The sequence below is a fragment of the Oncorhynchus mykiss genome, chromosome 26 (assembly GCF_057628025.1).
Source record: "Oncorhynchus mykiss isolate SJ-2025 chromosome 26, ASM5762802v1, whole genome shotgun sequence".
NCBI lineage: Eukaryota > Metazoa > Chordata > Actinopteri > Salmoniformes > Salmonidae > Oncorhynchus > Oncorhynchus mykiss.
Window position 1 is genome coordinate 14,067,501 of NC_143047.1, and position 12,555 is coordinate 14,080,055.

General features: G+C 46.5%; 1 protein-coding gene across 6 annotated transcripts in view; it reads left to right on the top strand.

Moving 5' to 3' along the window:
- Positions 1–12,555, top strand: part of LOC110506421 (ankyrin repeat domain-containing protein 11) — a 139,383-nt gene that overhangs the window by 92,243 nt on the left and 34,585 nt on the right. For all 6 annotated transcript variants that reach the window (XM_021586014.3, XM_090222170.1, XM_021586015.3 and 3 more), the window contains one exon: positions 11,614–11,759. In XM_021586014.3, coding sequence (XP_021441689.3) covers positions 11,673–11,759 — 87 coding nt within the window. In that variant the 5' untranslated portion in view covers positions 11,614–11,672. The remainder of the gene's footprint in view (positions 1–11,613; positions 11,760–12,555) is intronic.

Sequence of the window (12,555 nt, forward strand, 5' to 3'; positions counted from 1 at the left end):
GGTGTGTCTCCCAGGTGGCTTGTGGCAAACTTTAAACAACACTTTTTATGGATATCTTTAAGAAATGGCTTTCTTCTTGCCACTCTTCCATAAAGGCCAGATTTGTGCAATATACGACTGATTGTTGTCCTATGGACAGAGTCTCCCATCTCAGCTGTAGATCTCTGCAGTTCATCCAGAGTGATCATGGGCCTCTTGGCTGCATCTCTGATCAGTCTTCTCCTTGTATGAGCTGAAAGTTTAGAGGGACGGCCAGGTCTTGGTAGATTTGCAGTGGTCTGATACTCCTTCCATTTCAATATTATCGCTTGCACAGTGCTCCTTGGGATGTTTAAAGCTTGGGAAATCTTTTTGTATCCAAATCCGGCTTTAAACTTCTTCACAACAGTATCTCGGACCTGCCTGGTGTGTTCCTTGTTCTTCATGATGCTCTCTGCGCTTTTAACGGACCTCTGAGACTATCACAGTGCAGGTGCATTTATACGGAGACTTGATTACACACAGGTGGATTGTATTTATCATCATTAGTCATTTAGGTCAACTTTGGATCATTCAGAGATCCTCACCGAACTTCTGGAGAGAGTTTGCTGCACTGAAAGTAAAGGGGCTGAATAATTTTGCACGCCCAATTTTTCAGTTTTTGATTTGTTAAAAAAGTTTGAAATATCCAATAAATGTCGTTCCACTTCATGATTGTGTCCCACTTGTTGTTGATTCTTCACAAAAAAATAGTTTTATATCTTTATGTTTGAAGCCTGAAATGTGGCAAAAGGTCGCAAAGTTCAAGGGGGCCGAATACTTTCGCAAGGCACTGTAACTCCAAGTCAATCACACTTCTGTAAAATCAAACTGTCCACTCAGGAAGCAACAGTGATTGACAATAAATGTCACATGCTGTTGTGCAAATTGAATAGACAACAGATGGAAATTATAGGCAATTAGCAAGACACCCCCAATAAAGGAGTGGTTCTGCAGGTGGTGACCACAGACCACTTCTCGGTTCCTATGCTTCCTGGCTGATGTTTTGGTCACTTTTGAATGCTGGCGGTGCTTTCACTCTAGTGGTAGCATGAGACGGAGTCTACAACCCACACAAGTGGCTCAGGTAGTGCAGCTCATCCATGATGGCACATCAATACGAGGTGTTGCAAGAAGGTTTGCTGTGTCTGTCAGCGTAGTGTCCAGAGCATAGAGGCGCTACCAGAAGACAGGCCAGTACATCAGGAGATGGTCAGCAGGACCGCTACCTCCACCTTTGTGCAAGGAGGAGCAGGAGGAGCACTGCCAGAGTCCTGCAAAATGACCTCCATCAGGCCACAAATGTGCATGTGTCTGCTCAAACTGTCAGAAACAGACTCCATGAGGGTGGTATGAGGGCCCGACGTCCACAGGTGGGGGTTGTGCTTACAGCCCATCACCGTGCAGGACGTTTGGCATTTGCCAGAGAACACCAAGATTGGCAAATTCGCCACTGGCGCCCTGTGCTCTTCACAGATGAAAGCAGGTTCACACTGAGCACGTGACAGACGTGACAGAGTCTGGAGATGCCGTGGAGAACGTTCTGCTGCCTTCAACATCCTCCAGCATGACTGGTTTGGCGGTGGGTCAGTCATGGTGTGGGGTGGCATTTCTTTGGGGGGCCGCACAGCCTTCCATGTGCTCGCCAGAGGTAGCCTGACTGCCATTAGGTACCGAGATGTGATCCTCAGACCCCTTGTGAGACCATATGCTGGTGTGGTTGGCCCTGGGTTCCTCCTAATGCAAGATAATGCTAGACCTCATGTGGCTGGAGTGTGTCAGCAGTTCCTGCAAGAGGAAGGCATTGATGCTATGGACTGGCCCGCCCGTTCCCCAGACCTGAATCCAATTGAGCACATCTGGGACATCATGTCTCGCTCCATCCACCAACGCCACGTTGCACCACAGACTGTCCAGGAGTTGGCGGATGCTTTAGTCCAGGTCTGGCAGGAGATCCCTCAGGAGACCATCAGCCACCTCATCAGGAGCATGCCCAGGCATTGTAGGGAGGACATACAGGCACGTGGAGGCCACACACACTACTGAGCCTCATTTTGACTTGTTTTAAGGACATTACATCAAAGTTGGATCATCCTGTAGTGTGGTTTTCCACTTTAATTTTGATTGTGACTCCAAATCCAGACCTCCATGGGTTGATACATTTTATTTCCATTGATAATTTGTGTGTGATTTTGTTGTCAGCACATTCAACTATGTAAAGAAAAAATATTTAATAAGAATATTTCATTCATTTAGATCTAGGATGTGTTATTTTAGTGTTCCCTTTATTTTTTTGAGCAGTGTGTGTGTGTGTATAGTTGATGTCGGAAGTTTACCTACACTTAGGTTGGAGTCAGTTCTTGTTAACAAACTATAGTTTTAGCAAGTCGGTTAGGACGTCTACTTAGTGTATGATGACACAAGTAATTTTTCCAACAATTATTTACAGACAGATTATTTCACTTATAATTCACTTATCACAAGTTAAAGCTTGGTCGCAAATGGGTCTTCCAAATGGACAATGACCCCAAGCATACTTCCAAAGTTGTGGCAAAAGAGCCTAAGGACAACCAAGTCCGGGTATTGGAGTAGCCATCACAAACCTGACTCAGTTACACCAGCTCTGTCAGGAGGAATGGGCCAAAATTCACCACATTTATTGTGGGAAGCGTGTGGAAGGCTACCCAAAAATGTTTGACCCAAGTTAAACAATTTAATGGCAATGCTACCAAATACTAATTGAGTGTATGTAAACTTCTGACCCACTGGGAATGTGATGAAAGAAATAAAAGCTGAAATAAATCATTCTCTCTGCTATTATTCTGACATTTCACATTCTTAAAATGAAGTGGTGATCCTAACTGAACTAAGACAGGGAATTTTTACTAGGATTAAATGTCAGGAATTGTTAAAAACTGAGTTTAAATGTATTTGGCTAAGGTGTATGTAAACTTCTGACTTTAACTGTGTATGTGTAAAAAAAATCATATCAAATCAAACTATTATCCAGTTTATATAAGAGTCTTGGCTGAATTGCTTTCGATGGGGAAAGATTGCTTCCTCAGCCCACTTCTGTGATTTTCATTGAAAACTTTACTTCGCTGTGTGGACCTATAGTCCCTGCAGCTCATGGCGGACTAGTAGATATGTGCTCTCTCTCTCTCTGTGTATTTTCGTGCTAGCTGATGATATGATACTGTTAAATGTATGGAGAGACTCAGCCCACGCAGTGGAAAAAGTGAACTCACCACTGCACACAAGCTCCCAGAGGATTCTATCTGTTTACTAAGGCCATCATTTTAGGGGATTGTTTGTTTGTTTTATTATCCCAATGGAATTACGGTAGTTGTGTATCCAGACTGTTTCATGTTCATAAGCAGCGTGTCCAGCAAATGTGTTTGTAAGCCAGATGCAGTTGCTTGCGAGTGGAGACTGGAGATTATTAGCAGTGTGTGTCCTAATGGGTCCTACCATGTCAGTGGACAGTGAGGGGGGACAGGGAGTCCTTCACAACAGACCCTGTGGATCCTATTGGAGATACCTGGGAACAACACACAGTGCTGTCTCAGAATGAAATGGGTTTTTTGCAGCGACATAATCATCTGTTAGCCATGATACTATGTAATTAACATGGAATATGTTTACTGTGATATTCCAGACCAGGATTTGTTTAGTAAGGTGGTACTGATTATTGAGGTGAGTCCCGTTTTGACTCAGAGATTTTTGCATCTTGTAACACCTGAAACTGCAATTTCCTGCAATCTAGAGCCTAAAAGTATAACAAATAAAATAGCAAACACAGTGCTTTAGTACACTTTTCCACATTCTTTCTAGAATTATATTGGCAATTAAATGTTTCAATGGTCAACAGAACTGGGACCATGAGGGCAAGAGTAATGCAGTGTGTGTCACCAGGCCTGGAGATTTTAGGGTAGGGCATGACCCACTAATTATTTTATCAAAATACTTTGAGAGGTGAAGTTCGAGAGCCGTGCGTCCTCTGAAACACAACCCATCCAAGCCGCACTGCTTCTTGATGCAATGCCCGCTTAACCCGGAAGCCAGCTGCACCAATGTGTCGGAGGAAACCATGTACGCCTGGCGAGCGTGTCAGCGTGCGCTGCGCCCTGCCCGCCGCAGGAGTCGCTAGTGTGCGATGGGACAAGAACTTCCCTGCCGGCCAAACCATATCCTGGATGACGCCGGGCCAAATGTGCGCCGCACCATGGGTCTCCCAGTCGCGGCCGGCCCACGACAGAGCCTGGACTCGAACACAGAATCTCTCGTGGCTCAGCTAGCAGTGCCTTAGACCACCGCGCCACACGGGAGGCCCCTTATCAAAACAGTTTAACCTGATTTTTGCAATATTCACTGATCTGGCTTTCAAGTCTGTCTATGAAAATGCCCCTTGTTGTTATTGCATAATGCATGTCCACTAATGATGAACAACTTCTGGTAGCAGGCGTTATAGAAATTATTTTGGAATTATTTTATAACTTTATCATATGCTGGAATTATTTTACTACTTCCACAAATGCAATTAAAGCTGAGGATGTGACAGATTGAACATTTTGCTTAACATTTAAACTGCCACGTTTTTATTGGTTTTCCGTTAAAACTTGAAGAAAAAATCTAATTCCATGTAAATGTTCCATGCAGAATAATGCTCCTATTACATGTGTATTGCCGGGCAATGGCGTTATATCTTCTGCAACCCTTTACAGACACAGAACGCAGCTACAGTAACATGTCCACAGCGACAATATCTTTAATAATAGTTGATCAACTTCTTAAGTTCAACGTTCTGATCTGTTGCATCAGCCTTATTGCTTGAAAACAAAATCTATGTACAGTGGTATGATTTTGGGATATGTCGTCCCACAACTTTCCCAGAGTCAGTTTGGAATATTTCTTTCTCACACAGAAAGACAAGCCACTCATGAATTAAAAGAAAAATAATAGTTTTTACATAGTGGCGCAGCCAGGTCCACAATGTGGCACAGCGCCCCTTTTACATTCTTTGCGGAGAACCCTGCAGCACAGTTAAGAAAGGTCTATTTTCTGCCACAGTGTAGTGTTGAAGCAGGAGAAGAGGTGAGGGCTCTGTGTAGTGTTGAAGCAGGAGAAGAGGTGAGGGCTCTCAGTGTAGTGTTGAAGCAGTAGAAGAGGTGAGGGCTCTGTGTAGTGTTGAAGCAGGAGAAGAAGTGAGGGCTCTGTGTAGTGTTGAAGCAGGAGAAGAGGTGAGGGCTCTCAGTGTAGTGTTGAAGCAGTAGAAGAGGTGAGGGCTCTGTGTAGTGTTGAAGCAGGAGAAGAGGTGAGGGCTCTCAGTGTAGTGTAGAAGCAGGAGAAGAGGTGAGGGCTCAGTGTAGTGTAGAAGCAGGAGAAGAGGTGAGGGCTCAGTGTAGTGTTGAAGCAGGAGAAGAGGTGAGGGCTCAGTGTAGTGTTGAAGCAGTAGAAGAGGTGAGGGCTCTCAGTGTAGTGTAGAAGCAGGAGAAGAGGTGAGGGCTCAGTGTAGTGTAGAAGCAGGAGAAGAGGTGAGGGCTCAGTGTAGTGTTGAAGCAGGAGAAGAGGTGAGGGCTCTCAGTGTAGTGTAGAAGCAGGAGAAGAGGTGAGGGCTCAGTGTAGTGTTGAAGCAGTAGAAGAGGTGAGGGCTCTGTGTAGTGTTGAAGCAGGAGAAGAGGTGAGGGCTCTCAGTGTAGTGTAGAAGCAGGAGAAGAGGTGAGGGCTCAGTGTAGTGTAGAAGCAGGAGAAGAAGTGAGGGCTCTGTGTAGTGTTGAAGCAGGAGAATAGGTGAGGGCTCTCAGTGTAGTGTAGAAGCAGGAGAAGAGGTGAGGGCTCAGTGTAGTGTTGAAGCAGTAGAAGAGGTGAGGGCTCTCAGTGTAGTGTTGAAGCAGGAGAAGAGGTGAGGGCTCTCAGTGTAGTGTAGAAGCAGGAGAAGAGGTGAGGGCTCTGTGTAGTGTTGAAGCAGGAGAAGAAGTGAGGGCTCTGTGTAGTGCGGAAGCAGGAGAAGAGGTGAGGGCTCTGTGTAGTGTTGAAGCAGGAGAAAGAGGTGAGGGCTCTCAGTATTGAAGCAGTAGAAGAGGTGAGGGCTCTGTGTAGTGTTGAAGCAGGAGAAAGAGGTGAGGGCTCTGTGTAGTGCGGAAGCAGGAGAAGAAGTGAGGGCTCTGTGTAGTGCGGAAGCAGGAGAAGAGGTGAGGGCTCTGTGTAGTGTTGAAGCAGGAGAAAGAGGTAAGGGATCTCAGTATTGAAGCAGTAGAAGAGGTGAGGGCTCTCAGTATTGAAGCAGTAGAAGAGGTGAGGGCTCTGTGTAGTGTTAAAGCAGGAGAAAGAGGTGAGGGCTCTGTGTAGTGTTGAAGCAGTAGAAGAGGTGAGGGCTCTGTGTAGTGTTGAAGCAAGAGAAGAGGTGAGGGCTCTGTGTAGTGTTGAAGCAGTAGAAGAGGTGAGGGCTCTGTGTAGTGTTGAAGCAAGAGAAGAGGTGAGGGCTCTGTGTAGTGTTGAAGCAGGAGAAGAGGTGAGGGCTCAGTGTAGTGTTGAAGCAGGAGAAGAGGTGAGGGCTCTGTGTAGTGTTGAAGCAGGAGAAAGAGGTGAGGGCTCTGTGTAGTGTTGAAGCAGTAGAAGAGGTGAGGGCTCTATGTAGTGTTGAAGCAGGAGAAAGAGGTGAGGGCTCAGTGTAGTGTTGAAGCAGTAGAAGAGGTGAGGGCTCTATGTAGTGTTGAAGCAGGAGAAGAGGTGAGGGCTCAGTGTAGTGTTGAAGCAGGAGAAGAGGTGAGGGCTCTGTGTAGTGTTGAAGCAGTAGAAGAGGTGAGGGCTCTATGTAGTGTTGAAGCAGGAGAAAGAGGTGAGGGCTCAGTGTAGTGTAGAAGCAGGAGAAGAGGTGAGGGCTCTGTGTAGTGTTGAAGCAGGAGAAAGAGGTGAGGGCTCAGTGTAGTGTTGAAGCAGGAGAAAGAGGTGAGGGCTCTGTGTAGTGTTGAAGCAGGAGAAAGAGGTGAGGGCTCAGTGTAGTGTTGAAGCAGGAGAAAGAGGTGAGGGCTCTGTGTAGTGTTGAAGCAGTAGAAAGCGCTAAAGTCTAACCTCCAGCTCTGCTGACCAGGGGTCAGTCTCAGAAAAAACATCCCCATTGGGAACCCATTAAAGACCACATTCTTCACTCTTCTACTGGGTCAGTGCGATGAACCCACAAGGCTCTGCCTCTGTTGGGATAGCCTGATTCACGCTAAGAGTAAACAGCTCTAACCTGTGTGTGAACCCACCCACCCGCTCCAAGCACCAATCGTAGTTGAGAATAGTCAGCTAGCTAGCAAGCCAATGCTTTGTCTAATGGCTCAAGTGTGTGGTTACATGACCAATCACTGCTGTCAGGTGACATTGGTGCCTGGAAGGGCTGTCAGCAAAACAACACACATCAAAGACTGTTTATATAGACCTTTTAACATGGCTGCCATGTGCGTCATGCTTATGCTGTTGAAATTGGACGGATAAGGCATTTCCAATACGGTATTGCAAGCAAAATGCCAAATTTACACTTACCACACTTATCGAAATTGTGCTGTTCCATGATTGCAGATCAATGTTCTCTCCAATAGGCCTTTAGCATTTGCAATTTGGCTCCCGGTGTGCTGCTTTTCCACTGTAAACAGTGCTGTGAGGATGACGTGGGCTTTGTTTACCTAGCCTCCCAGACAAAACAATGTCAAAGTGAAACTCAATCGGTGAGGTAATTTCATGACTTTTGTAGGTGATGCTGACGCAAGACAAAAACTGTACAATATTTCATCAATACAGCTTTGGAAAAAGAAATCTGACAGCCGTGGCTGACCCTGTTTACAGAGTGGCAGGAAGGGACCCCTGGGGGAGTGTGGACAGACTGCACACATGGTGTGTGTTTGGGGGGTTGGAAGAGGGAGCCAGGATTTGTTGTTTTCAGTGTAAAGGAGCGGGAAGCGGATGCTGCAGGATCCAGCATTGGACCAGGGCCTCGACTTCTCTCTACTGTACCTTACAGTGCATAGACTTACTCATATGTGATGAATTAGAGCTGCTGGCTTGTGGAGAGCGGCCCCTCTGTGTAACACACACACACACACACACTGATAGCAGATGCTGTACAACTTTTGAATGGGGTGGAAGGTGGAGGAAATGAGGCCTGTGTTTTGGAATGGATGTTATTGTGTTTCCTCTTGGGGTTCTGTTTCTCTCTGTGTGTGTGTGTGTGTTCCTCTCCCCACTAGGAGATGAAAGCTCAGAACACACATATAATACATTGAAGTCTCCCTGCCAAAAACCCCTATAGAGGAACTGACTGAGGACTCAATAACATAATACACTTATTTAACCTCTGTGCCAAAACCACCCCAGAATCCTTGAAGACAACCTGATAACACAATTACGTCAAGAAGCGCAGCATCTGGATAGTGATGTTGTCTATAATAATATAGGCCTATGGTATTATATACGATAGTTATTACATCATGTAAAAAAGGGAGAGATAGAACACTATTGAAGTTTAAGTCAGTCACTGATATGGTACACAGCGGAAACCATATAGGAAAACGTAATCGGTTCTCATTGACCCTGCCAATGCGCATACAGGCACCAACATACGACACTCAAAGTTATAGCAGAGGGGAAATTGTACTTGGTTAAATGATTATCTCAATATAATATGAAACTGTTTCGCACCACTAACATCAAAGGCTGGTTTCAATCACGATGTGTGCATTTACGATGGGGGTGTGGAGTTTATTGTTCAAGATCGCTCAAACTAGGTCGGCACAATGTGTGTATCATAGAATCTTTGTCTCTGATAGTAGTTGACCCCTTTGCCACTTTGTGCTGCGTAATGTGAGCTTGGAGTGTGTGAGGCTTTGGGGGACGGGGCCAGAGAAGAGGGGTGGAGGCAGAGCCGAGCAGAGCAGAGGTTTGCTGCGTCTCACTTTCCATATGCCAGGAAGAGAGAGGAGCAATGTTCCTCTGTCGGTGTGCGTCGCTAGCTCTGGGATATAAATAGCTGTCTTTGAGCAGGAGAGCTGCAGAGGGAGGGCCATGGCGCCAGGGCAGAGCTGAGTGCCAGGCAGCGTTCCCGGGTAGTGGAGAGAGGGCGGGAGGATGGCAGGAGGAGGGACCGGCTCCAGCCCAGCCCTCTGCACACACTCTGGTTTAAAACCATTTTAAAAATAACATTTAAAAAAGGATTATGGAGGAGAAAAATATTGAGAAACTCTTTACATATCATTTATTCATGGGCGCTCGGAAGCAACCTCTCCACATGCAGACGGGGAAGTGGATACTAAAGAGAATAGGGATAATCTAGTAGCATGGCTGCATGGAGATTCAGCAGGAGGGAACATTAACACCACTCCCTGCTAGCACACCACTCCCTGCATAACACCAGCACACCACTCCCTGCATAACATTAGCACAGCACTCGCTGCATAACACTAGCATACCACTCCCTGCATAACACTAGCACACCACTCCCTGCATAACACTAGCACACCACTCCCTGCATAACACTAGCACACCACTCCCTGCATAACATTAGCACACCACTCCCTGCATAACACTAGCACACCACTCCCTGCTAGCACACCACTCCCTGCATAACACTAGCACACCACTCCCTGCATAACACTAGCACACCACTCCCTGCATAACACTAGCACACCACTCCCTGCATAACATTAGCACACCACTCCCTGCTAGCACACCACTCCCTGCATAACACTAGCACACCACTCCCTGCTAGCACACCACTCCCTGCATAACACTAGCCCACCACTCCCTGCTAGCACACCACTCCCTGCATAACACTAGCACACCACTCCCTGCATAACATTAGCACACCACTCCCTGTATAACATTAGCACACCACTCCCTGCATAACATTAGCACAGCACTCCCTGCATAACATTAGCACAGCACTCCCTGCATAACATTAGCACACCACTCCCTGCATAACATTAGCACACCACTCCCTGCATAACATTAGCACACCACTCCCTGCATAACATTAGCACACCACTCTCTGCATCACATTAGCACACCACTCCCTGCATAACATTAGCACACCACTCCCTGCATAACATTAGCACACCACTCCCTGCATAACATTAGCACACCACTCCCTGCATAACATTAGCACACCACTCCCTGCATAACATTAGCACACCACTCCCTGCATCACATTAGCACACCACTCCCTGCATAACATTAGCACACCACTCCCTGCATAACATTAGCACACCACTCCCTGCATAACATTAGCACACCACTCCCTGCATCACATTAGCACACCACTCCCTGCATCACATTAGCACACCACTCCCTGCTAGCACACCACTCCCTGCATAACATTAGCACACCACTCCCTGCATAACATTAGCACACCACTCCCTGCATTACACTAGCACACCACTCCCTACTAGCACACCACTCCCTGCATCACATTAGCACACCACTCCCTGCTAGCACACCATTCCATGCAGCACACTAGCACACCCCTCCCTGCTAGCACACAATTCCCTGTATCACATTAGCACACCACTCCCTGCTTGCACACCACTCCATGCAGCACACTAGCACACCCCTCCCTGCTAGCACACCATTCCCTGCATCATACTAGCACACCACTCCCTGCTAGCACACCATTCCCTGCATCACACTAGCACACCACTCCCTGCAAGCACACCATTCCCTGCTATCACACTAGCACACCACTCTCTGCTAGCACACCACTCCCTGCTATCACACCATTCCCTGCATCACACTAGCACACCACTCCCTGCAAGCACACCATTCCCTGCTTGCACACCATTCCCTGCTTGCACACCATTCCCTGTATCACATTAGCACACCACTCTCTGCATCACACTAGCACACCACTCCCTGCATTACACTAGCACACCACTCCCTGCATTACACTAGCACACCACTCCCTGCATTACACTAGCACACCACTCCCTGCATTACACTAGCACACCACTCCCTGCATCACACCGACACTGTGTAGTATGTATGTTGGGTAGGGCAGTAGGGCTGTTGTCCAGACGTGCCATATCCCTGAAGACATTCCTCAGCTGTTACCGGGTGTCATGAAGCAGAGATGTGTGTCTCCTGTCCCACAGTAAAATCAGTTTCGCTGGCATTGCACAAAATAGGAAAACCTATAATTCTCCCCATGTTTATTGTAATCGAGATGGGATTAATGTTATTGACATCAAGACATTGGTTTCAATTAGGAATGTATTGTGTGTGAATAAGGGATTAGCTACTTAAAAACGTGCTTAGACTCGCTTCCGTAGGCCTGTCTTTCACCCACATTGACCACTATCTCTCTCACCCTATGGAGATGGCAATGAAACACCCTAAACTTACAGGGCAGAGAGTGGGTCTGGAGCAGGGGCATTATTCTGCACACTTCCTCACCTTTGAAACCAGAGTGCAGGTGTAATTGTTGAAAATGGGAAGCCTGATGTACTGCTAATGGGAGCATTGTGTGGCAGTGTGGAAATGTGTTTTCTGTGGAGACGAGTGACCAGGTGCTAATGTGTCTCTTTCCATCTCCCCCTCTATCTCTCTCGCTCTCTCCTTTGGCAGACGGTCGATGACGATGCGATGGAAGCGTGAATGAGGTTTGGCGTGGCGATAGCTGAACGATGCCCAAGGGTGGGGGTTCAAAAACCCCCCAGCTGGAAGACTTCCCACTCAACACTGACATGGTGGAGAAGCAGAGTGGGAAGAAGGTAAGAGAAACACATACTGACACACCACAAATCTACACATACACAAGCCCTTTACTGCTCTAGCTGCTGAGTCCTGCATCTAGGGGTCATGTCCTCATTACACAGTAAAAAGTCATTATGGACTTAATAAACAGCTCCATGGGAGTTGGCATTCAACTGGCTAAGAGCCCATTGTCGCTTTTTTTTAGGATTATTTCTTATGACTGAGGTCCCAATGTTGGGCTATGGTAACATTTCTACAGTGAAAGAAAACACTTGTTGAGAACACTTCAAATTCGTGAAGCACTGATATGACATTTTTGGCCAATATCCAATATTTTCCTTGGCAAAAAAACTGATATTTACAATTTTAGCGGCCTTTTTAAGTATTCTAGTACAGTTAAATAGTTAGCACACACACATGGACGCAGCGGTCTAAGGCACTGCATCTCAGTGCATGAGGCGTCACGACAGTCCCTGGTTAAAATCCAGGCTGTATCACATCCGGCCATGATTGGGAGTCCTATAAGGAGGCGCACAATTGGCCCAGCGTCGTCCGGGTTTGGCCGTCATTGTAAATAAGAATTTGTTCTTAACTGACTTGCCTAGTTAAATAAAAGTCACACACACACCACACTGACCAAAAAGTTATTTTATTGGCATTTACGTTTGTCCCCATTACCAGTAAAACATCATTAAAACCTATTACTTTCTTTTAGTTTCTGTGCTGTTTCGTTGTTCATTTGTTCAGTCGTTTCATTCCAATCAGGATTTCTCATACTATGGAATGCTGTTTGGGTCTTTGCTTGTCAAAAAA